We start from the raw sequence: 27,305 nt of genomic DNA on the forward strand, positions 1-27,305 counted from the left end.
ATCCTTGCTGCTGGCTGCACAAGCCATGCTTACCATGCTGTGAATGATGAGCTATGTAAAAGCTGCAGGATGTGGGATCCTCTCTATTATTCCTGCATTGTCAAGGCTGTCACTGTACACACACGCACTGGAATGAACACAACATGGGCTTCACACTGCACTGTTTGTCCTCTCCTGTGACAAGATGGCAGTGCCAGGTAGTGCACACTGCATATAGTACATCTGCAGTCCTGTTCAGACAGATTCCCAGGAGGACACCAGTTAATGAAACATAACAACTCAATCAACCACAACAGTTTAAAAATGTCGACTAGCAACAAGGGTAATACAGAAACACTACCTCCTTGCTGGTGGCCATCATTTAAAGGGGTTCTCCAGAGGAAAACATTTTTTTAAAGTAAGAATGACAGAGTAAGAAAGATTACAGATTTGTAAATTACTTCTATTTGAAAATCATAAAGGGGTTATCCAGAAACAGAAAAAACTGAGCTAATTTCTTCCAAACCAGCACCACACCTGTCCTCAGGTAGTATGTGGTACTACAACTTGGCTCTATTCACTTAAATAGAACTGAGCTACAATAACACACAAAACAGGTGTGCTGCTGTTTTTTTTTAAGAAATCAACTCTGTTTTTTAAATCCTAGTTTTCCCCTTATGCCTCTCAGTACTTATCAGCTGCTGTATGCTTCAGCGAAAAATGTGAGTAGATTTTTCCAGTCTGACCACAGTGCTGCCACTTCTGTGACGGGAACTGTCAAGAACATGAGGAAATCCTCACAGTAAACCTCTCCTGCTCTGGACAATTCTGGACAGTAGTCAGACTGGAAAGAACTACATAACCTTCTCTGGAGCATACAGCAGCTGATAAGTACTGGAAGGATTAAAGGGGTTGTTTGTGCAAAAAAAAAGAACCACTCTTGTTCACAGGTACTGCAAATCGTGGTGTAGCCATAATAGGGAGTTATAAAAGGGAGTTGACCCACTAACAAGATTTACCATCTATCAACAAGATAAATGTATCATTTTTAGAGGCAAGACCACCAGGACTTCCTGAACATGAGAAAGGTGACCCTCAAGTCTCCTCTCTGAATAGTTTGGTAGGGTGCCTGCATGACCAGTGCATCATTCACTGTCTAAGGTACTGATGGAGAACACAGTACAATGCACTGCTGTCTTTTCATGCTGTCTTTTTCATAGAGAGTGAAAGACGCATCATGCAGGTGCACTACCTATTCACTTATAAAGGACTCTTTTTTTATTTTCAACCAGCTGAGTACCCGGCGTTGCACGGTTTTTCCTTCCTAATCCTTTTTGGGTAGGAAAATAAACAAAGGAGGAAGCTTTTGACTTCATATGCAGTCCTCATATATTGTTGTCATATCCCAACCCCACATCCCTACCTCCTATCCCGACCTCCTGTCCCGACCTCCTATCCTGTCCTCCTATCTCGACCTCCTATCCCGACCTCCTATCCCATCCTCCAATCTCGAGCTCCTATCCCGACCTACTATCCCAACCTCCTATCCCGTCCTCCTATCCCGACCTCCTATCCCGACCTCCTTTCCCGTCCTCCTATCTCGACCTCCTATCCTGACCTCCTATCCAGACCTCCTATCCCGTCCTCCTATCCCGACCTCCTTTCCCGTCCTCCTATCTCGACCGCCTTTCCCGTCCTCATATCTCGACCTCCTATCTTGACCTCCTATCCCATCCTCCTATCTCGACCTCCTATCCAGACCTCCTATCCCGTCCTCCTATCCCGTCCTCCTATCTTGACCTCCTATCTCGACCTCCTATCCAGACCTCCTATCCAGACCTCCTATCCAGTCCTCCTATCCCGTCCTCCTTTCCCGTCCTCATATCTCGACCTCCTATCTTGACCTCCTATCCCATCCTCCTATCTCGACCTCCTATCCCGTCCTCCTATCCCGACCTCATATCTCGTCCTCATATCCCGACCTCCTATGCCGACCTCCCATCCTGTCCTCATATCCTGACTCGTAATATGTGTACCAGGTAATGAAATAGCTCCAGCCTAACGGAAATTATATGGGAACATACATTTCCCATTGATTTCCATGGGACTTTAAAAAAAAAAACCCTGACCCTCACAAATGGGGGTAGTTAAGGGTTCAATTAAGTATCCTATATTTTAAGTGGACATATAAGTAACATGTGACCAAGTATTATCGAAATATCTCCAGCCATTTGGAAGTTATGCAGTAACATATATTTCCCATTGACTTGCATGGGACTTTAAACATAAGCCCCGCCCCTGGCAAGTGGGGTTGAGTAAGGGTTAAATTACCTATACTATGTTTGTTGTTGACATATAAGTAACATGTGTGCCAAGTTTCATGTTAATATCTTTAGCCGTTTGAAAGTTTTTGTGGAACATACATACATACATGCATACATACATACATACATACAAACGCACGCACGTTGAGTTTTATATATATATAGATGTAACACACGTGTAGGGCAATACAATGCTAGCAGCACGCCAACTATATATTTTTCATGAAGTGAGAAACTTTAACCCCTTAAGGACCAAGGGCGTACAGGTACGCCTTTGCTCCCTGGTACTTAAGGACCAAGGGGGTACCTGTACGCCCGTGGGAATTTCGGTCCCCGCCGCGCGCCGGGTGGGGACCGGGCCGGGGTGACTGCTGATATCTATCAGCAGGCACCCCGCGCAAATGCCCAGGGGGGTCATTAGACCCCCCCATGTCGGCGATCATCAAATTCACACTTGCGATTTGCGCCGATTCCGGGTCATTACGGGTCTATGGTGACCCGGTGACCCGGAATAGAAGGGGGATCGCGGGTGTCTTAGACACCCACGATCCCCCTGTAGCGATAGGAGTGAGGTGGCAGGGTTGCCACCCCTCCTATCTCTGCTATTGGTGGTCTAGACGCGACCACCAATAGCAGATCGGGGGCGGAGGGGTTTACTTTCGGTTTCCCCGTTCTGCCCACCCACAATAGGCGGGGAAGGCTGGGGAAACCGACAGGGACTGGCGCCAAAGATCCACTTACTCATCGGCGACGGCAGCGGGCGACGATCGGCGTAAGAAGAGGACCGCGACGCAGCTCCCTGGATCCAACGGAAGCCGGTGAGTTACTTAGCAACATCTGGAGGGCTACAGTCTGAGACCACTATAATGGTCTCTAAACTGTAACCCTCCAGATGTTGCAAAACTACAACTCCCAGCATGCCCAGAGAGCTGTTTAGGCTTGCTGGGAGTTGCAGTTTTGCAACAGCTGGAGGTCTACAGTTTGAGACCACTGCAAAGTGATCTCTATACTGTGCACCTCCAGATCTTGCAAAACTACAACTCCCAGCATGCTCAGACAGCAGTTTGCTGTCTGGGCATGCTGGGAGTTGTAGTTTTGCAACATCTGGAGGTCCACAGTTTGTAGACCACTGTGCAGTGGTCTCTAAACTATAGCTCTCTAGATGTTGCAAAACTGCAACTCCCAGCATGCCTAAACAGCAAACAGCTGTCTCTGCATGCTGGGAGTTGTAGTTGCGATCCCTCCAGCTGTTGCATAACTACATCTCCCAGCATGCCTTTCGGCGATCAGTACATGCTGGGAGTTGAAGTTTTGCAACAGCTGGAGGCACACTGGTTGGAAAATACTGAGTTAGGTAACAGAACCTAACTGAAGGTTTTCCAACCAGTGTGCCTCCAGCTGTTGCAAAAGTACAACTCCCAGCATGCACGGTCTGTCAGTACATGCTGGGAGTTGTAGTTTTGAAACAGCTGGAGGTTTGCCCCCCCATGTGAATGTACAGGGTACATTCGCACTGGCGGGTTTACAGTAAGTTTTCTGCTTCAAGTATGAGCTGCGGCAAATTTTTCACCGCAGCACAAACTCCTAGCGGTAAATTCACTGTAAACCCGCCAGTGTGAACGTACCCTAAAAACACTACACTTACACATAATAAAGAGTAAAACACTACATTTACACCCCCTTACACTGTCCCCCTAATAAAAAAAAAAAGTATTGTACGGCAGTGTTTCCAAAACAGAGCCTCCAGCTGTTGAAAAACAACAACTCACAGCATTTCCGGACAGCCACTAACTGTCCAGGCATGCTGGGAGTTTAGCAACAGCTGGAGGCACCCTGTTTGGGAATCACTGGCGTAGAATACCCCTATCTCCACCCCTGTGCAATCCCTAATTTAGTCCTCAAATGCGCATGGCGCTCTCACTTCAGAGCCCTGTCGTATTTCAAGGAAACAGTTTAGGGTCACATATGGGGTATCTCCGTACTCAGGAGAAATTGCACTACTAATTTTGGGGGCTTTTTTTCCTTTTACCCCTTATGAAAAAGAAAAGTTGGGGTCTACACCAGCCTGTTAGTGTAAAAAACAAATTTTTTTTACACTAACATCCTGGTGTTGTCCTTTACTTTTTATTTTCACTGGAGGTAAAAGGAGAAAAAGACCCCCAAAATTTGTAACGCAATTTCTCCTGAGTATGGAAATACCCCATATGTGGGCGTAAAATGCTATGCGGACACACAACAAGGCTCAGGAGTGAGAGCGCACCATGTACATTTGAGGCCTAAATTGGTGATTTGCACAGGGGTGGCTGATTTTACAGCGGTTCTGACATAAACCCCAAAAAATAAATACCCACATGTGACCCCATTTTGGAAACGACACCCCTCACGGAACGTAACAAGGGGTATAGTGAGCCTGAACACCCCACAGGTGTTTGACAAATTTTCATTAAAGTTAGATGGGAAAATGAAAAAAAAAATGTTTTTTTCACTAAAATGCTGGTGTCACCCTAAATTTTTCATTTTCACAAGGGAAAATAAAAAAAGCCCCCCAAAATTTGTAACCCAATTTCTTCTGAGTAAGAGCATACCCCATATGTGGATGTAAAGTGCTCTATGGGTGCACTACAATGATCAGAAGAGAAGGAGCGCCATTGGGATTTTGAAGAGAAAATTTGTTCGGAATTGAAGGCCACTTGTGTTTACAAAGCCCCCATGGTACCAGAACAATGGACCCCCCCATATGTGACCCCATTTTGGAAACTACACCCCTCATGTAATGTAATAAGGGGTACAGTGAGCATTTACGCCCCACAGGTGTCTGACAGATTTTTGGAACAGTGATCCGTGAAAATGAAAAATTTAATTTTCCATTTGCACAGCCCACTGTTCCAAAGATTTGTCAAACGCCAGTGGGGTGTAAATGCTCACTGCACCACTTATTAAATTCTGTGAGGGGTGTAGTTTCCAAAATAGGGTCACATGTGGGGGGGGGGGTCCACTGTTCTGGCACCACGGGGGGCTTTGTAAATGCACATGGCCCCTGACTACCATTCCAAACGAATTCTCTTTCCAAAAGCTCAATGGTGCTCCTCCTCTTCTGAGCATTGAAGTTCGCCCGTAGTGCACTTCAGGTCCACTTATGGGTTACCTCCATACTCAGAAGAGATGGGGTTACAAATTTTGGGGGGTATTTTCTGCTATTAACCCTTGCAAAAATGTGAAATTTGGGGGGAAACACACATTTTAGTGAAAAAAAAATATTTTTTTTTTTACATATGCAAAAGTCATGAAACCCGTGTGGGGTATTAAGGCTCACTTTATTACTTGTTACGTTCCTCAAGGGGTCTAGTTTCCAAAATGGTATGCCATGTGTTTTTTTTTTTGCTGTTCTGGCACCATAGGGGCTTCCTAAATGCAACATGCCCCCCAAAAACCATTTCTGAAAAATGTACTCTCCAAAATCCCCTTGTCGCTCCTTCGATTCTGAGCCCTCTACTGCGCCCGCCGAACACTTTACATAGACATATGAGGTATGTGCTTACTCGAGAGAAATTGGGCTACAAATATATGTATACATTTTCTCCTTTTACCCCTTGTAAAAATTCAAAAATTGGGTTTACAAGAACATGCGAGTGTAAAAAATAAAGATTGTGAATTTTCTCCTTCACTTTGCTGCTATTCCTGTGAAACACCTAAAGGGTTAAAACACTTACTGATTGTCATTTTGAATACTTTGGGGGGTGTAGTTTTTATAATGGGGTGATTTGTGGGGTATTTCTAATGGGAAGACCCTTCAAATCCACTTCAAACCTGAACTGGTCTCTGAAAAAAAGCGAGGTTCAAAATTTCGTGAAAAATTGGAAAAGTGCTGCTGAACTTTGAAGCCCTCTGGTGTCTTCCAAAAGTAAAAACACGTCAATTTTATGATGCAAACATAAAGTAGACATATTGGAAAATTTTTTTTTTTGAATATCCATTTTCCTTACAAGCAGAAAGCTTCAAAGTTAAAAAAAATGCTAAGTTTTCAAATTTTTCATCAAATTTTGGGATTTTTCACCAAGAAAGGATGCAAGTTACCACAAAATGTTACCACTTTGTTAAAGTAGAATATGTCACGAAAAAACAATCTCGGAATCAGATTGATAACTAAAAGCATTCCTGAGTTATTAATGTTTAAAGTGAGAGTGGTCAGATGTGCAAAAAACGCTCTGGTCCTAAGGTGTAAAATGGCCTGGTCCTTAAGGGGTTTAAAGACATGACTCACGTTTCTTGAAATGGAAATTCTTCCGACTTTATTTTCTTTATCCTTATTGCACATAGTCTCACAGGACCTTCATTTTAAACAATGGAAAACAGCAGCATTTTCAGTATGTTCACCAGTCATGGCACAACGTTTCAGGGGCGGACCCCTTATTCATGCGCACTGACTGCTGGAAACGTGAACTTCTAAAAGGAACTTTCACAGGTGCTCGTTAATTAGCTAAGTTTCATTCAATATAAACATGCACTTATATTTAAGACTAGCTGAGTACCAGGCGTTGCCAGGTTTTTCCTTCCTAATCCTTTTTGGGTAGGAAAATAAACAACGGAGGAAGCTTTTGACTTCATATGCAGTCCTCATATATTGTTGTCATATCCCAACCCCACATCCCAACCTCCTATCCCGTCCTCCTGTCCCGACCTCCTATACCGTCCTCCTATTCCGACCTCCTATCCCGTCCTCCTATCTTGACCTCCTATCCCGTAATCATATCCCGAGCTCCTATCTCGACCTCCTTTCCTGTCCTCCTATCTCGACCTCCTATCTCGACCTCCTATCCCATCCTCCTATCCCGTCCTCCTATCCCGACCTCCTATCCCGACCTCCTATCCCGACCTCCTATCCCGACCTCTTATCCCGACCTCCTATCTCTATCTCCTATCTCGACCTCCTATCCAGACCTCCTATCCCTTCCTCCTATATTGTCCTCCTATCCCGACCTCCTACCCGACCTCCTATCCCGTCCTCCTATCTCTACCTCCTATCCCGACCTCCCATCCTGTCCTCATATCCCGACCCGTAATATGTGTACCAGGTAATGAAATAGCTCCAGCCGTATGGAAATTATATGGGAACATACATTTTCCATTGATTTGCATGGTACTTAAAAAAAAACAAAAAACCCTGACCCTCACAAATGGGGATAGTTAAGGGTTAAATTAACTATCCTATATTTTAAGTGGACATATAAGTAACATGTGACCAAGTATTATCGGAATATCTCCAGCCGTTTGGAAGTTATGCAGTGAGTAAGGGTTAAATTACCTATCCTATGTTTGTTGTTGACATTTATTTAACATGTGTGCCAAGTTTCATGTTAATATCTTTAGCCGTTTGGAAGTTTTTGTGGAACATACATACATACACACACACACGTTGAGTTTTATATACAGTACTAGCTGAATATCCGGCGTTGCCCGGTTTTTCCTTCCTCATCCTTGTTGAGGAGGAAAATCAACAGAGGTGGAAGCTTTTGACTTCATATCCCATCCCCATATATTGTTGTCATATCCCAACCCCATATCCCATCCTCATACCCTGACCACCTATCCCAACCTCCTATACAGTCCTCCTATCCCATCCAGACCTCCTATCCCGTCCTCCTATCTCGACCTCATATCCTGACCTCCTAAATCGACCTCCTATCTCGACCTCCTATCCCATCCTCCTATCCCGACCTCCTATCCCGTCCTCCTATCCTGACCTCCTTACTCGTCCTCCTATCCTGACCTCCTATCTCCACCTCCTATCCCGTCCTCCTATCACAACCTCCTAACTCGACCTCCTAACTCGACCTCCTATCCCGTCCTCCTTACCCGTCCTCATATCCTGACTTCCTATCCTGTCCTATCTCCACCTCCTATCCCGTCCTCTTATCCCGTCCTCCTATCTCCACCTCTTATCCCGACCTCCTATCCCGACCTCCTATCCCGTCCTCTTATCCCGTCCTCCTATCTCCACCTCATATCCTGACCTCCTAACTTGACCTCCTATCCCGACCATCCTGTCCTCCTATCTTGACCTCCTATCTTGACCTCTCATCCCGTCCTCATATTCTGACCTGTAATATGTGTACCAGGTATTGAAATATCTCCAGCCGTACAGAAGTTATGTGAGAACATACATTTCCCATTGATTTGTATGGGACTTTAAACAAAACCCCCTACCCTCACAAATGTGGGTAGTTAAGGGTTAAATTAACTATCCTATATTTTAAGTGGACATATAAGTAACATGTGACCAAGTATTATTGAAATATCTCCAGCCGTTTGGAAGTTATGCAGTAATATATATTTCCCATAGACTTGTATAGGACTTTAAACATAAGCCCCGCCCCTGGAAAATGGGGGTGAGTAAGGGTTAAATCACCTAGCCTATGTTTGTTGTTGACATATAAGTAACATGTGTGCCAAGTTTCATGTTAATATCTTTAGCCGTTTGGAGGTTTTTGTGGAACATACACACATACATACATACATACACACACACGTTGAGTTTTATATATATAGATTAGTATCTATATATATAAAACTCAACGTGTGTGTGTGTGTGTATGTATGTATGCTCTACAAAAACTTTCAAACGGCTAAAGATATTAACATGAAACTTGGCACACATGTTACTTATATGTCAACAACAAACATAGGATAGGTAATTTAACCCTTACTCACCCCCATTTGCCAGGGGCGGGGCTTATGTTTAAAGTCCCGTGCAAGTCAATGGGAAATATATGTTACTGCATAACTTCCAAACGGCTGGAGATATTTCGATAACACTTGGTCACATGTTACTTATATGTCCACTTAAAATATAGGATAGTTAATTTAACCCTTAACTACCCCCATTTGTGAGGGTTAGGGTTTTTTTTAAAAGTCCCATGCAAATCAATGGGAAATGTATGTTATGGGTCGGGATATGAGGACGGGATGGGAGGTCGGGATAGGAGGTCGAGATAGGAGGTCGGGATAGGAGGACGGTATATGAGGACGTGATAGGAGGTTGGGATAGGAGGTCGGGTAGGAGGTCGGGATAGGAGGTCGAGATATGAGGACAGGAAAGGAGGTCGGGATAGGAGGACAGGATAGGAGGTCTGGATAGGAGGTCAGGATAGGAGGTCGAGATAGGAGGATGGGATAGGAGGTCGAGATAGGAGGTCGGGATAGGAGGTCGGGATAGGAGGACGGGATAGGAGGTCGGGATAGGAGGACGGGATAGGAGGTTGAGATAGGAGGTCGGGATAGGAGGACGGGATAGGAGGACGGGATTGGAGGACGGGATTGGAGGACGGGATTGGAGGACGGGATAGGAGGACAGGATAGGAGGTTGGGATAGGAGGACGGTATAGGAGGGCGGGACAGGAGGTCGAGATAGGAGGACGGGATAGGAGGTTGGGATGTGGGGTTGGGATATGACAACAATATATGAGGACTGCATATGAAGTCAAAAGCTTCCTCCTTTATTTATTTTCCTCCCCAAAAAGGATTAGAAAGGAAAAACCGGGCAACGCCGGGTACTCAGCTAGTAACAGCTGCATAAAAATGCATTAAAGCTGCAATGGTCATTCATACCTTTCAGTATTAATGTTTCCAACTCTGTAATCCAAAACGTCTCGCGCTGTAGCAAGCGTTTTCGATTCAGATTTTCATTAGTGTGAACTGTAACCTGTTCCAAAATTTTACAGCGTAGCTCTGATATTTGATGACCTTGTTCTTTAAAGTGCCGTGCAACTGTGGTTTCACCATATTTACTAGATATTGTAATTATGTCCTCCTGTTCACTCTTCAGGGCTTTCCTAATTGCAGCTCTATGTTCATTAATACGTATTTTTACACTTCTTGATGTTTGCCCTATATTACATTCTTCGAGTTGCAAGTATGAAAGCCCCGAATTTGAATTTTATGCCCTTTTGTGGGGTGATGGGTAACATCTCCTTAGATTATACTATTACAATTGGTACATGATAAACATGCAAATGTGCCATGTCTACGTGATGACATAAAAGTTTGCCTATCTTTCTTTCTTCCTGCAATGTCACTCTTTATTAATTCATCTCCTACTGATTTTCCTTTCCTGTTCACATACATAGGTAAATTTTTAAAAAGTTTACCATACTTTTGATCAGCTTTTAACCCCTTAAGGAACAGGCCATTTTACACCTTAGGACCAGAGTGTTTTTTGAACATCTGACCACTGTCACTTTAAACATGAATAACTCTGGAATGCTTTTAGTTATCATTCGGATTTCGAGATTGTTTTTTCGTGACATATTCTACTTTAACATGGTGGTAAATTTTTGTGGTAACTTGCATTCTTTCTTGGTGAAAAATCCCCAAATTTTATGAAAAAATAGAAAATTTAGCATTTTTCTAACTTTGAAGCTCTCTGCTTGTAAGGAAAATGGATATGCCAAATAATTTTTTTAAATTCACATTTCTAATATGTCTACTTTATGTTTGCTTCATAAAATTGACAAGTTTTTGCTTTTGGAAGACACCAGAGGGCTTCAAAGTTCAGCAGCAATTTTCCAATCTTTCACAAAATTTTCAAACTCACTATTTTTGAGGGACCAGTTCAGGTTTGAAGTGGATTTGAAGGGTCTTCATATTAGAAATACTCCACAATTGACCCCATTATAAAAACTGCACCCCCAAAGTATTCAAAATGACATTCAGTCAGTGTTTAACCCTTTAGGTGTTTCACAGGAATAGCAGCAAAGTGAAGGAGAAAATTCACAATCTTCATTTTTTACACTTGCATGTTCTTGTAGACCCAATTTTTGAATTTTTACAAGGGGGAAAAGTAGAAAATTTATACTTTTGTTTGTAGCCCAATTTCTCTCGAGTGAGCACATACCTCATATGTCTATTTAAAGTGTTCGGCGGGCGCAGTAGAGGGCTCAGAAGCGAAGGAGCTACAAAGGGATTTTGGAAAGTTTTTCTGAAATGGTTTTTGGGGGGCAAAAAAACCCCACATGGCATACCATTTTGGAAACTAGACCCCTTGAGGAATGTAACAAGGAATAAAGTGAGCCTTAATATCCCACAGGGGTTTCACGACTTTTGCATATGTAAAAAAAAAAAAAATTTCCATTAAAATGTGTGTTTCCCCCCAAATTTCACATTTTTGCAAGGGTTAATAGCAGAAAATACCCCCAAAAATTTGTAACCCGATCTCTTCTGAGTATGGAGGTACCCCATAAGTTGATCTGAAGTGCACTACGGGCGAACTACAATGCTCAGAAGAGAAAGAGTCATATTTGGCTTTTTGAGAGCAAATTTTGCTCGGGGGGCATGTCGCATTTAGGAAGCCACTATGGTGCAAAAACAGCAACAAAAAAAACATGGCATACCATTTTGGAAACTAGACCCCTTGAGGAACGTAACAAGGAATAAAGTGAGCCTTAATACCCCACAGGGGTTTCACAACTTTTGCATATGTAAAAAAATAAAATTAAAGGGTTAATAGCAGAAAATCCCCCCAAAATTTGTAACCCCATCTTTTCTGAGTATGGAAGTACCCCATAAGTGGACGTCAAATGCACTACGGGAGGGCTACAATGCTCAGAAGAGAAGGAGTCACATTTGCAAATTTTGCTGAAATGGGGGGGACATGTCGCATTTAGGAAGCCCCTATGGTGCCAGGACAGCAAAAAAAAAAAAAACCACATGGCATACCATTTTGGAAACTAGACCCCTTGAGGAACGTAACAAGGGGTAAAGTAAGCCTTAACCCCTTCATGACCCAGCCCATTTTCACCTTCAGGACCTGGGCATTTTTTGAAAATCTGACCACTGTCACTTTAAACATTAATAACTCTGGAATGCTTTTACTTATCATTCTGATTGCGAGATTGTTTTTTCGTGACATATTCTTCTTTATGTTATTGGTAAAATTTCACAGATATTTGCATTTTGAAAATTTAGCATTTTTCTAACTTTGAAAGTCTCTGCTTGAAAGGAAAATGGATATTCCAAATAAATTACATATTGATTCACATACACAATATGTCTACTTTGTGTCTGCATAAAAAAATTGACAAGTTTTTACTTTTGGAAGACACCAGAGGGCTTCAAAGTTCCGCAGCAATTTTCCAATTTTTCTCAAGATTTTCAAAATCGTAATTTTTCAGGGCCCAGTTCAGGTTGGAAGTGGATTTTAAGGGTCTTCATATTAGAAATACCCCATAAATGACCCCATTATAAAAACTGCACCCCCAAAGTATTCAAAATGACATTCAGTAAGTGTTTTAACCCTTTAGGTGTTTCACAGGAATAGCAGCAAAGTGAAGGAGAAAATTCTAAATCTTCATTTTTTACACTCGCATTTTCTTATAGACCCAATTTTTGAATTTTTACAAGGGGTAAAAGGAGAGAAATCACCCTAAAATTTGTAACCCAATTTCTCTCGAGTAAGGAAATACCTCATATGCGTATGTAAAGTGTTCGGCGGGCGCAGTAGAGGGCTCAGAAGGGAAAGAGCGACAATGGGATTTTGGAGAGTGAGTTTTTCTGAAAGGGTTTTTGGGGGGCATGTCCCATTTAGGAAGCCCCTATGGTGCCAGAACAGTGCCCCCCCCCCATGTGACCCCACTTTGGAAACTATACCCCTCATGGAATTTAATAAGGGGTGCAGTGAGCATTTACACCCCACTGGCGTTTGACAGATATTTGAAACAGTGGACTGTGCAAATCAAAAATTTAATTTTTCATTTTCACAGACCACTGTTCCAAAAATCTGTCATACACCAGTGGGGTGTAAATGCTCACTGCACCCCTTATTACATTCCGTGAGGGGTTTAGTTTCCAAAATGGGGTCACATATGGATATTTATTGTTTTGCGTTTGTCAGAACTGCTGTAACAATCAGCCACCCCTGTGCAAATCGCCTCAAATGTACATGGCGCACTCTCCCTTCTGGGCCTTGTTGTGCGCCCCCAGAGCACTTTGCGCCCACATATGGGGTATCTCCGTACTCGGGAGAAATTGCATTACAAATTTAGAGGGTCTTTTTTCCCTTTTACCTCTTGTGAAAATGAAAAGTATAGGGCAACACCAGCATGTCAGTGTAAAAAATTTTTTTTTTTTACACTAACATGCTGGTGTAGACCCCAACTTCACCTTTTCATAAGGGGTTAAAGAAGAAAAAGCCCCCCAAAATTTGTAAGGCAATTTTTTCCGAGTACGGCGATACCCCATATGTGTCCCAAAACTGTTGCCCTGAAATACGACAGGGCTCCAAAGTGAGAGCGCCATGCGCATTTGAGGCCTGAATTAGGGATTTGCATAGGGGTGGACATAGGGGTATTCTACGCCAATGATTCCCAAACAGGGTGCCTCCAGCTGTTGCAAAACTCCCAGCATGCCTGGACAGTCAATGGCTGTCCGGCAAAACTGGGAGTTATTATTTTGCAACAGCTGGAGGCTCCGTTTTGGAAACAGTAGCGTACCAGACATTTTTCATTTTTTTGGGGAGGGGGGCTGTGTAGGGATATGTGTATATGTAGTGTTTTTTACTTTTTATTTTAGGTTAGTGTCAGTGTAGTGTAGTGTTTTTAGGGTACAGTCACATGGGCAGAGGTTCACAGCAAGTTTGCCGCTGGAAGTTTGAGCTGCAGCGCAAAATTTGTGCCATCTCAAACTTGCAGCACTCACTGTAAACCTCCGCCCATGTGAGTGTACCCTGTACATTCACATTGGGGGGAGGGGGCAAACATCCAGCTGTTGCAAACTCTGAGCATGCCCTTTGGCTGTCCGTGCATGCTGGGAGTTGTAGTTTTGCAACAGCTGGAGGAACACTGGTTTGGAAACACTAAGTTAAGTAATAAACTTTCAAGTGTTTTGCAACCAAACTTAGTGTTTCCAAACCAGTGTGCCTCCAGCTGTTGCAAAACTACAACTCCCAGCATGCATGGTCTGTCAGTGCATGCTGGGAGTTATAGTTTTGCAACAATTGCAACAGCTGGAGGCACTGAGGTAGGAAACGGACAATGTTTCCCAACTAGTGTGCCTCCAGTTGTTGCAAAACTACAACTCCCAGCATGCCCAGACTGCCCAGGCATGCTGGAAGTTGTAGTTCGGCAATATCTGAAGGATCAGATGTTGCCGAACTACAACTTCCAGCATGCTTGGGCAGTCTGGGCATGCTGGGAGTTGTAGTTTTGCAACATCTGGAGGTCCACAGTTTGGAGACCACTGTATAATGGTCTCCAATCTGTGCTCTTCCAGATGTTAGAGAACTACAACTCCCAGCATGCCTGGACAGACTGCGCATGCTGAGATTTGTAGCTTTGCAACATCTGGAAGAGCACAGATTGGAGACCATTATACAGTGGTCTCCAAACTGAGGACCTCCAGCTGTTGCAAAACTACAACTCCCAGCATGCATAATCTGTCAGTGCATGCTGGGAGTTATAGTTTTGCAACAATTGCAACAGCTGGAGGCACTGAGGTAGGAAACGGACAATGTTTCCCAACTAGTGTGCCTCCAGTTGTTGCAAAACTACAACTCCCAGCATGCCCAGACTGCCCAGGCATGCTGGAAGTTGTAGTTCGGCAATATCTGAAGGATCAGATGTTGCCGAACTACAACTTCCAGCATGCTTGGGCAGTCTGGGCATGCTGGGAGTTGTAGTTTTGCAACATCTGGAGGTCCACAGTTTGGAGACCACTGTATAATGGTCTCCAATCTGTGCTCTTCCAGATGTTAGAGAACTACAACTCCCAGCATGCCTGGACAGACTGAGCATGCTGAGATTTGTAGCTTTGCAACATCTGGAAGAGCACAGATTGGAGACCATTATACAGTGGTCTCCAAACTGAGGACCTCCAGATGTTGCAAAACTACAACTCCCAGCATGCCCAGAAAGCCAAAGGCTGTCTGGGCATGCTGGGAGTTGCAGTTTTGAAACTCCCAGAGGCAGCAGTGAGATCGCTTTACGGTGATCTCACTGCTGCCAATGAAGATGCCGCACTGCTGCCGGAAACTCACCGCCGGGACGCAGCGCCGCCGGGACCGCATGAAGGACGTCGCTCGCACCGGGACCGCTCGGGACACCGCTCGGACGGGTAAGTGACGCCGGGGGACGGGTCAGGGACACTTAGCAGAGTGGTGTGTGTCCCGATCCCTGTGATCGGGACTCACACACCGCGCTGCTATCAGCTAGTCAGATTTGACCAGCTGATAGCAGCGATCGCTGGGGGGGGCGCTGCGGGATGCCGCGAGTAGCGGCAAAAATGTTCATGACGTACCTGTATGTCATGGGTCGGGAACACCTTGCCACCCATGACGTACAGGTATGTCATAGGTCGGGAAGGGGTTAATACCCCACAGGGGATTCACGACTTTTGCATATGTAAAAAAAAAAATTTCTTTCACTAAAATGTGGGTTTTCCACAAAATTTTACATTTTTACAAGGGTTAATAGCAGAAAAGACCCCCCAAAATTTGTAAATACATTTCTTTGGAATAAGGACATACCTTAATTTTTGATGATGTTCACTCTGCGGGTGCACACCAGATTCAGAAAACACCCCATATGGTGGTGAAAAAAGCTCTACTGGCGCACTACAGGTCTCAGAAGAGGAGTAGTCATATTTGGCTTTTTGGAAGCAAATTTTGCTCGGGGGGCATGCCGCATTTAGGAAGCCCCTATGGTGCCAGGACAGCAAAAAAAAAAAAAAACACATGGCATTATATTTTGGAAACTAGACCCCTTGGGGAACGTAACAAGGGGTAAAGTGAACCTTAATACCCCACAGGGGTTTCACGACTTTTGCATATGTAAAAAAAAAATAATAATTTTACAGAAAATGCCTGGTTTCCCAAAAATTTTTACAAAGGGTTAAAGCAGAAAATACCCCCCAAAATTTGAAGCCCAATTTCTCCCGATTCAGAAAACACCCCATATGGGGGTGAAAAGTGCTCTGCTGGCGCACTACAGATCTCAGAAGAGAAGGAGTCACAAATTTTGCTCTGGGGGCATGCCGCATTTAGGAAGCCCCTATGGTGCCAGGACAGTAAAAAAAAAAAAACACATGGCATTACATTTTGGAAACGTGACCCCACCGGGAACGTAACAGTGTTACAGTGAGTACTTACACCTCACAGGTTTTTTGAACAGTGGGCCAAAAAAGTGAAACATTTGATTTTTTTGCACTATATTGATAGTGTTACCCCAAATGTTTCATTTTCACATTGGGTAATAGGGCAAAAGGCCCCCAAAATTTGTAGAACAATTTAGTCTGATGTAAATTGCTCTGTGGACACACTACAATGCTCAGAATAGAAGGAGTGAGAATTTTGTTGTAATTGAAATCGGGGGTCATGTGCATTTATAAAGCCCCCATTGTGCAATAACAGCAAAGAAAACCCAACATGTGACACCATTTTAGAAACTACACCCCTCAATGAACGTAACAAGGGGTACAGTGGGAAATAACACCTCACAGGTTTTTTGAAAAGTGGGCCATGAATTGAAAAATTAGATTTTTTTTACAGTAAAATGCTGGGGTTACCCAATTTTTAAAATTTTCACAATGAGTAATATGAGAAATTGGGTTACAAATTTTGGAGGGCTTTTCCCCCTGACTATAAAAATACATCCACCTAAGGGGTAACGTGCTGGGCGGGCGCACAACAAGGCTCAGAAATCATAGAGGTCACTTTGTATTTGTGGCCTAGGGCATATCAGTAGCTGATGGATACATACATTCCGAGGAAAATACAAAAATGAAACACCCACATGTGACACCATTACAGAAAGTACCCACCCTGAGGAATGGGTATAGGGGTAAAGAGGACATTTTTAACGCACAGGTGTTTCCTAAATTTATTTTCCAGGAATGGATGAAGGGTAGCTTTTGAAAATTGCAATTTTCAACCTATGCTCTACTTCATTTTTCTGGGAACAACTAACATGTGACTCCGAATTGTCGCCTGGAAATACGACAGAGCTCAGCGAGAACTCTTCGCATTTGAGGCGGATGTTTGTCACTGACCTAACATTTAGAGGAAAATACAAGAAGGGAACACCCACATGTGAGAATATTATAAACAGTACACCCCCTAGGGAAGGTGTATAGGGTGAAGTGGAGATTTGGAACAGACGGGTGTTCCCTTCATTTCTTTTCCAGGAATGGATGAAGTGTACTATGGGGGGAAGAAACTTGCAATTTTACTGATATGCCAATTATTTTCCCAGAATGATTATACCCAAACCTTATACTCTGAATCATCATTCTGGGAAGGGGATGTGAGGGGCCATCCCTATTCTGTTACCTCAAATGAGCAACCCGCTCAGGTGGGGAGAGAGCGTTGCGCATTTGAGGCAACTGCAAACCTCCAATGCTGTTGACTCTGTGTCCCATGACCCTTTTTTTGGGGGACAAAGATATTATGAGGGGCATTGGGAAAGAAGTTTTGGGCTTGATTTTTTGGGGGTAGGGTATTTTGATATAAAATTTGGTAGACAATGTACCCTGGACTAGTACATTGGAGCCGAATTCTGGGGAATGAAATTTAGGGCAAAGGATGGAAAATTTAGTACTCCATGGAAGTGTGATACTCCCTGAAGCAGCCTATGCACAGGCCCGGATGATTGGGGCAAGTGTCACACTGAATGGTGGTGTCCCTCAGTCTCCCATTCCTGTGACACACTCTGCATCTTTTCTGGGTTTGTCCCGACCTTCCAGTGTTGGGGATCACACCTGGAAAGTGTTGGCCGGGGACGATCCGGGGACCTAAAGTTCCAGAGGTGCTCTGACCCGCTCTTTGGCGGTCACTATAGATGAGGGTCTTTAGAACTACCTCTTGGAACTGCAGGTATGTCCCTGTGTTGCCAGCGTACTTGTACAGTATAAAATAGTTGTACATGGCAACCTGTACCATGTAGACCGCAACCTTTTTATACCATATGCGTGTTTTCCGCATGGCGTTATATGGTTTGAGGACTTGATCAGAAAGATCAACTTCCCCATATACCAATTGTAGTCCAGAATACAATCGGGCTTGAGGTCCCGTCCCGCTGTACCTCGCACAGGGACAGGGGTGCTGCCGTTCCCATGAATAGTGGTGAGCATAAGGACATCCCTCTTGTCCTTATACCGGACCAACAACAGGTTCTCATGGGAAAAGGCACGGGACTCACCCCGGGGGATAGGAGCATGTAGGGAATGATGGGGCGGAAGGCCTCTTTGATTCTTCCGGACTGTCCCACAAGCGACCGTGGATCTGGCGGCGAGGGATGAAAAGAGAGGGATACTAGTATAAAAGTTACCCACGCAAAGGTGGTAACCTTTATCTAGCAATGGGTGAAAAAGGCCCCAAACGATTTTCCCGCTAACACCCAGAGTGGGGGAACATTCTGGGGGTTCAAAACGGGAATCTCGTCCCTCATACACTATAAATTTGCAAGTGTACCCGGTGGTACTCTCGCAAAGTTTATACATCTTCACGCCATACCGCGCTCGCTTGGTAGGGATGTATTGCCGGAAGCTGAGTCTCCCCTTGAAGTTGATAAGAGACTCATCAATAGAGACCTCCCGCCCCGGGACATAGGCCTCCCAAAATCTGGCCCCGAAGTGATTGATGACCAGCCTGATTTTATACAGGGAGTCATACGCAGGATCAGTTCGGGGGGGGGGACATGCCACATTATCAGCATAATGCAAACATCTCCGAATGGCCTCGAACCGGGAACGTGCCATGGCCATACTGTAGAGGGGTGTCTGGTAAAAGACGTCCCCACTCCAATATTGCCTGACACTGGGTTTTTTAACTATACCCATATACAGCGCTAGGCCCCAAAAGGTCCTCATTTCGGCTGCATCGACTGGAGTCCAGCCGCCGGGTCTAGCTAAAAGTGAGCCCGGGTTAGTGGCGACGAACTGTTGGGCATACAGATTAGTCTGTGTAACCATCAAATTAACAAAGTCGTCACTGAAAAAATGACCAAAAAAGTCCTTTTCAGTGAACCCAGCGATGTTAATTTTGATTGCTGAGTCGCCAACAAACTCCGGAATCACGGGCTCATGGTCCGCTGGCTCAGCCCAGTCAAGTTCTCCGGTACGAGGTACCAGTGACCTTGGCAGGGGGGCTTCACTAGTATGAGCCCCAGGGGGCACAGGGTCAAGGGCAGAGGAGGTTTGCGGCACCGCACGGCGGCGAGTTCGCCGCCTTGGTGGCTCATCATCTGAACTAGATGATGAGGAGGACGATGAAATAAGGAAGGTGGGGTCTTCATCGTCCTCTGAGATGCTTTCAGAGTCGGAGGCAATTATGTCATATGCCTCCTCCGCCGAAAACACTCTGCGGGCCATTTCCCTACTCTAATGGGGATACGGGTGTGTGTGTGTGTGGGGGGGAAAACTTTATTGGTGTGTGTGCTGTGTGTGGTGTGGTGCGAGACTACCTCCCTAACCCCCCCCTAACCTAACCTAACTAAACTAACCCGCCCTAACAGAAAAAAATATAAAATAAAAAGTGGACTTTGAAAAAAAAAAAAAAAGGGGGACTTCTAGCGCAAAAAAACCCTACGCAAAAAAAAAGCGTTTATCTAATCAGTGGTGTGCGCACTGATTAGCGTTTGTGGCGGCAGGGGGTGCAGAAGTCAGTGGGGGGTCCAGCCACTCAGCCCAGAACAGTGGCTGGTGGCTTGTACACAGACCCCCACACAAAAAAAACCAGAAAAATTTAGTTAAAAAAACCACACAAAAAAACGCTGATCAGTGAAAAATCACTGACAGCGGTGGGACAGGCTGCACACACCCACGGACACCCACTGAGGTACGCCAAAAACCCTAACCTGTCCCTACCTAATCTAAAGCTAACCCCGGGTGATTTCTGTGCCAAGGGGCCACAGAAAGAGGGCAAGGGGCACTTTTTTTTAACTGAGGGAATGGTGGGCAGCACAGGGCTCCGTCCAGCTCTCCAGATCTCTGTGGAATGGCTGGCAGAACGGAGCAACATGCTCCTAGCCCCCACCATCCCCTCCTTTTACACTGTGATTGGTGTGGCCACTTTGGCCACCCAATCACAACTGTACTGAGGGGAGTGGCCACAATGCCAGCCCCCAGTACAGCACGGATGGTGATTAGTGGATTATATTACACCACCAGTCACCATGATGCGGAACCACTGCAGAATGCCGGCGCCCTACAACGATCGCCGGCGGGGAACGGAATCGCAGCGCATCGCTCGTCTGAATTGACGAGTGGTGCCCTGCGATTGCCAACATGGGGGCACCGGCTCCGCTCCAGATGGCTGCGGGGGGCCGGGAAAGCACATGACGTTCTCACACGTCATGTGTCCTTAAGGACTCGGACATGGAGACGTGTGAGAACGTCATGTGTCCTTAAGGGGTTAAAGTCGCTCACTTCATGAAAAATATATAGTTGGCGTGCTGCTAGACACGTGTGTTACATTGAAGCTGATGAGTTGTATGGAGCTGTGAATTTATGGGCATTTCATATATATGAAACTTTCTAATCTGGGACTCAACTGTTACATTGTGCATTTGAAGTGTCTTGTTTTATTTTAACATTTAGTACAATCGTGCATTACTAATGACTCTTCAACTTAAATTTTATCAACCTTATGATTTAGAGGTATGAAGAAATTAACATATAGACCTTTTACAGTTATGTAATAAGAGTTTATTTAAGGTGTCATTGAGCAATAACTAGTAAATCATTTCACCCTTTTTAATCTGTATTTGTATTTTTCAATGCTTCTTGAATGGTGGTCACTATTTCATGCAGTACCTGATCTCTATTCTCTCTTGTGACCTAAAATACAAATTGAAAAATGGTAAAATAAAATTCAAATTAGGTCTCATTATAATATCAAAAAACTTTTAACATGTGGTGAAATGTTCTCTGTATATAAAAATCTCTTTATTATATCAAACTTACATTAGAAAATGTAAACTTAAATGACTAAGAAGGGAAGGTTTTGGTATTCTAGTAATCCCAGAAATAAGGCATCAGAAAATTGTGCAGTCATGTACAAAAGCACATTTACAAGAGCTGAGATTAAATAAAATCTCTTAATAGGTTTCAGAATATCTGCGTATTAGCAAACTTTATCTAATGCATCTTTGGAGTTTCTAAACCTTTTTGTACAGTCCAGTTAGTACACACAACATCTGCAGTCACTATTCCTGAGAGATCTAAGCACAGTTGAATCTGGCACAGTTATTACAGTGCTTATTTGTATACAGATTTGCATAAAAGCAAAGAATCCCTCATTCTTTGCTAGTTGTATCCATAGAGACAGACATTTACTAGACTCTCTAAGCCAGTGGTTACCAACCTTTTTCGGCTTGAGGCACCCCTCGCAAAAAAAAAAATTACCACGGAGCACCTCTACTGAATAATATTTGACGCACAACAAAAAATGGCTAAAAAGAAGCAATACACATCATCTTATATATATCAGTTAGCTATGTAGATTACAGTGCTGCTATATGCAGGACTCACAGGTGATCAGAGTCGTTCACTTTTCTTCTCCATCTGACCCGGACCGTCATAAGGGTTTCTTCCAGCCACAACTCTTTCCGCAGAACCTGCAAAAAAGAAAACATATTAAGCTCTGTACTTTTCCTTCATCATCTTTTTTCCCACAAATACCTCCAGTCTCACACACACAGTGCCTCCAGCAGCCTCACACAATGTCCCCAGCACCACACACAATGCCCCCAGCAGCCCCTTACACACAATGCCTCCAGCAGCCTCACACACAATGCCTCCAGCCTCCCCCTAAATGCCTCCAACCTCTTTCCCTCACACACACAATACTTCCAGCCCCCCTCTCACACATAATGCCTCCAGACTCCCATTCACCACTATTGCCTCCAGACTCTTAGCCATCCACCACTATTGCCTCCAGCCAACCAACCACTCAAACCTTTTGCCTTCAGCCTCTCACCCAAACGCCTCCAGCCAGCTATCCACATTGCGTCATGCCTCCCAGCGCTATTGCCTTCATTCACCCCCGCCACTGTTTCCATTCACCCATCCACCCCTGCAACTGATTTCATTCACCCCGCAGCCAACCAACCATCCCTGCTTCTATTTACCCCCACTGCCGCTGCTTCCATTCACCCCCACTGCCCTTGCTTCCATTAACCCCCACCCTGCCCCTGCTTCCATTCACCCCCACTCTGCCCCCATTCTCCCCCTGCTTCCATTCACCCATGCCACTGATTCCATTCATCCTGCAGCCACCCACCCCTGCTTCCATTTAACCCCACCCTGCCCCTGATTCCATTCACCCCCACCCTGCCCCTGCTTCCATTCACCTCCCAGCGACCCACCCTTGCCACTGCTTTCATTCACCCTGCAGCCACCCATCCACCCCTGCCACTGATTCCATTCACTCCGCAGCCAACCATCCACCTCGTCTTCCATTCACCCCCCCTGCTTAGATTCACCCCCCAGCCACCCACCATTGCCACTGCTTCCATTAACCCCCCCCCCAGCCACCCACTCTTGCCATTGCTTCCATTTTCCCCCAGCCACGCATGCCACCCACTCTTCCATTAACCCCCTTGCCCCACTGCTTCCATTCATCTCCCATTCCCCCCCCGCCTCCATTCATCCCCCGGCCCCCCCGCCTCCCTTCATCTCCCGGCCCCCCCCCTGCCTCCATTCATCTCCCGGCCCCCCCCCTGCCTCCATTCATCTCCCGGCCCCCCCCCTGCCTCCATTCATCTCCCGGCCCCCCCCCTGCCTCCATTCATCTCCCGGCCCCCCCCCCCGTCCTCCATTCATCTCCCGCCCCCCCCCCGGCCTCCATTCATCTCCCGCCCCCCCCCCCCCCCCCCCGGCCTCCATTCATCTCCCGCCCGCCCCCCCCTGGCCTCCATTCATCTCCCGCCCCCCCCCCCGGCCTCCATTCATCTCCCGCCCCCCCCCCGGCCTCCATTCATCTCCCGCCCCCCCCCGCCTCCATTCATCTCCCGCCCCCCCCCCCCGGCCTCCATTCATCTCCCCCCCCCGGCCTCCATTCATCTCCCCCCCGGCCTCCATTCATCTCCCACCCCCCACCTAGATATCCTCAAGGTTTAAAGTGAGCGCCCATCTGAATTTGAGGCAATTAAGGCTGTGTTAGTGCAGCTTTGTACTCGACACCGGTTTGAGCTTTCTATTTGTTTTAGGTCTACTTAAAGCTAGTACCTTACCCCGTACTTATTACCACTACTATAGCAAGTCCCAAGAAACTTATAGAAACTCAGAGGTGAATGTTTGCTGTAGTGCTCAATCACATTCATTATTGTGTTTACTTGATTTGCTTGATAAAAATTTTCTTGAATTTGAAACTTGGAGGTGAATTTTGTGAGGCTAAACTGGTACAAGTGCTTTAACATCCTGTTGCTTCGGACGACAGTAAGTCTCTATCCTCTGTTGCTATGGACTCTCTCTGCTCAAATGACCTTGCCGGGAATTGTGCCCTTAAGTATAATATTCCCTCCCCTAAATTACTTTCCTCTCTCCATAGCTACAATATAATCACAGTCGATTTCAACCAATTGCAGTTCAGTGTCGCAAGATAGAACTAAAATCAAAACTGAATGACCATGGATTCAGGAGTTTGTCTGGCGCAGAGAGGAACCATCAGGAACCATCAGGCTGATGAAGCTGCGCATGCGCAGCGAAACGCGTTGCATTGAATAAATCCATTGATTTTACTTGGCTTCCTGATGGTTCCTCTCTGCGCCAGACAAACTCCTGAATCCATGGTCATTCAGTTTTGATTTTACTTCTACCCAGGAGGGCTGCAGTGGACCTTCTTGTACATCTCTTCTGCACTTTACCTTGTTGTGTGTGGGCGCACAACCAACTTTGATAAGCGGTTTGGGAATTACCGTCCCCCACCCCCACTAACAAGATCTGCTGATCCCGCACATGAGGCGCCTTCCTCCTTCTCTCTAGATTTCAAGATAGAACTAAGTATTTTTGTTCCTTTTAATATTGCTGCTGACTGACAGTGAAAGAGGATAAGGGTACATATGGGAGCAACGTCAAGACCAAATAGAAATCGAGCATTGATAGCTTTGCATGGTTCTGCCTTATTTCCTAGGGATACAAGTGGAGGGTGACATTACTAAACAGCTTAGCTTCCCTGCAAACAGACATTGGTCAAAAATATGCCTCTGGAACAAAATCAACAAAGGTCTGGAGGAGGGAGCCCTCCTAAGACACATAATTCCTCTGTTAAAATTGATAAGTTTCTCAAAGCATCGCCAGCTTCTGTTAAAGGGGTACTCCGGTGAAAACCTTTTTTTCTTTTAAATCAACTGGTGGCAGAAAGTTAAACATATTTGTAAATTACTTCTATTAAAAAATCTTAATCCTTCCAGTACTTATTAGCTGCTGAATGCTACAGAGGAAATTCCTTTCTTTTTGGAACACTGATGGCATCACGACCACAGTGCTCTCTGCTGACATCTCTGTCCATTTTAGCAACCGTGCATAGCAGATTTATGCAAAGGGCAGCATGGTGGCTCAGTGGTTAGCACTGCTGCCTTGCAGTGCTGGGGCCTTGGGTTCAAATCCCACTAAGGACAACAATAAATATAGAATTATTATTATTATTATAATGACGTCAGCAAAGAGCACTGTGCTCGTGATGTCATCAGAGAGAATTCCAAAAAGAAAATAATTTCCTAGTATTCAGCAGCTAATAAGTACAGGAAGGATTAAGATTTTTTAATTGAAGTAATTTACAAATCTGTTTAACTTTCTGGCACCAGTTGATTTAAAAGAAAAAAGTTTTTCACCGGAGTACCCCTTTAAAGGTCGCACCACTAGAACATCTCCAGTGGTGGGGGAGGAGGAGGAAAATCCCCAGGAGGAGTCAGAGGCCCCCCAAGTGTGGCAATCCATTCTTAATGAAGAGCTAGTAATTGTGCTCCAGAAGATTTAACATCTCAACTGGGCTCCCTGGCATCCGAGGTTACGTTTATTAGAGATGACATGCATAAGATCCGACAGAGAATGTCAGACATGGAGCATCTTCTCCCCCCGCTCTTCAACAAGAAATTGCTGCAGTGAAATCCACCACTAATGATTTAAAAGAGAAACAACTTAAAATGCAGGGAAAGCTTGTTGACATGGAGGAGAGAGCATGGAGGAACAATGTTAGAATAATTGGTCTCCTTGAGTGGCAAGAAAAGGGAGATCTAATATCATTCTTCACACAGTTGCTGAAGGACAGTTTCGGCCCCCAAATCTTTTCAGCAAATTTTGCTATTGAGCGTGCCCACAGGATTCCTGCAAAACCCCCTCTACCTGGCATGCCCCCAAGGACAGTATTGGTCACATTTTTGTGCTCACAGGATAGAGACTTATTATTGAGAAAATCAAGAGAACAAGGAGAATTACTAACAACAAAATTGCTATATACAGTGGGAATCAAAAGTTTGGGCACCCCAGGTAAAAATTGATGCCATGATTAAGGGTCCGGTCTGACCCGAAACACGTTGGTTTTTTGTGCTGACCATGTATCCTCAATAAAGAAATCCTGTTTTTTGCATCCTACCTCGCTGGACATCACGTGTTTTACTCCAGGTAAAAATTTGTATTAATGTGCAAAAAGAGGCCAAGGAAAGATGGAAAAATCTCCAAAAGGCATCAAATTACAGATTAGGCATTCTTGTAATATGTCAACAAAAGTTAGATTTTATTTCCATCATTTACACTTTCAAAATAACAGAAAACAAAAAATGGCGTCTGCAAAAGTTTGGGCACCCTGCAGAGTTAATATCTTGTACTGCCCCCTTTGGCAAGTATCACAGATTGTAAACGCTTTTTGTAGCCAGCCAACAGTCTTTCAATTTTTGTTTGAGGTATCTTTGCCCATTCTTCCTTACAAAAGTCTTTCAGTTCTTTGAGATTTCTGGGCTGTCTGTCACGCACTGCTCTTTTAAGGTCTATCCATAGATTTTCAATTATGTTGAGGTCAGGAGATTGTGAAGGCCATGGCAAAACCTTCAGTTTACGCCTCTTGATGTAAGCCCCAGTGGATTTTGAGGTGTGTTTAGGATCATTATCCATTTGTAGAAGTCATCCTCTCTTACTTAAGCTTTTTCACAGATGGCATCAAGTTAGCATCCAAAATTTGCTGAAATTTTTTTGAATCCATTTTTCCTTCTCCTCGTGAGATGTTCCCTGTGCCATTGGCTGCAATACAACCCCAAAGCATGATTGATCCACCACCATGCTTAGCAGTTGGACAGAGGTCCCCTTCTTCTCAGCCCCGTCTAGATGGCTGAATCTGGTGAACCGTTATGTCCCGTTGTATCAGGCATTGTATGTTAGTCGCAAGTGTCCTAAGAAGTTTGATAAGGTGTGGACCCCCTGGCTTCTCATCGATGCATCTGCTGACCCCCCGACAAATTTGTCTCAGTAGGTCTCTTATCGTGTGCTACTGTTTTCTGGAGGGGAAGAGGCGGGGGGGCTAGGGTTGCTGGGAAGTGTGCATGCGTGAGTCTATGGTTGTTTGTTTGTGCTAGGCTTCCTCTGGCTGGGTCTCTAATGCGTACCCTTTCTTTTCCTACTGGTGGATATCCTGTTTTCAATTTTCTTTATATTGCGGAGGATGTATGGGACCCAGGTAGGCTGTTGTATTGTTTTACCTGATTGGTAAGGTTTGTTTTTTTTAATATGCAAAACAAAATTAACACTTAAAAAAAAAGGGGGGGGGGGAGGGATGGGCGGGAGAGGGGTCAGGCTGTTTTTTTTTTTTTTCCTCTCTCTCTCTCAGCTTGTTATGCACATCCTTTTTGGGAATGTGAGAAGGTTAGGAGACTGGCTTAAAAGGTGCGAAGTCTTTAATTCCATCTCCAGATCCCTTCCAGCTATAATCTGTCTCGCAGAGATGCCTGCTGGTCCAGAGGCAGTCTCTAGAATTTAAAGAAGATGGGCTGGGTCTTTATATCATTCCTTTTTTTCACACTTCTCAGCAGA

The 27,305-nt window shown here is 44.8% G+C and overlaps 1 protein-coding gene across 4 annotated transcripts in view; it reads right to left on the reverse strand.

The window, feature by feature from the left end:
- Window positions 1-20,978: 20,978 nt before the first annotated feature.
- Window positions 20,979-27,305, reverse strand: part of NTPCR (nucleoside-triphosphatase, cancer-related) — a 265,027-nt gene continuing 258,700 nt past the window's right edge. For 2 of the 4 annotated variants that reach the window (XM_056566935.1, XM_056566937.1), the window contains one exon: window positions 20,979-21,122. In XM_056566935.1, coding sequence (XP_056422910.1) covers window positions 21,039-21,122 — 84 coding nt within the window. In that variant the 3' untranslated portion in view covers window positions 20,979-21,038. The remainder of the gene's footprint in view (window positions 21,123-27,305) is intronic. The other 2 variants (XR_008891424.1, XR_008891423.1) reach the window with 1 other exon arrangement.

The sequence above is a fragment of the Hyla sarda genome, chromosome 3, assembly GCF_029499605.1.
Source record: "Hyla sarda isolate aHylSar1 chromosome 3, aHylSar1.hap1, whole genome shotgun sequence".
In the NCBI taxonomy this organism is placed as follows: Eukaryota; Metazoa; Chordata; class Amphibia; order Anura; family Hylidae; genus Hyla; species Hyla sarda.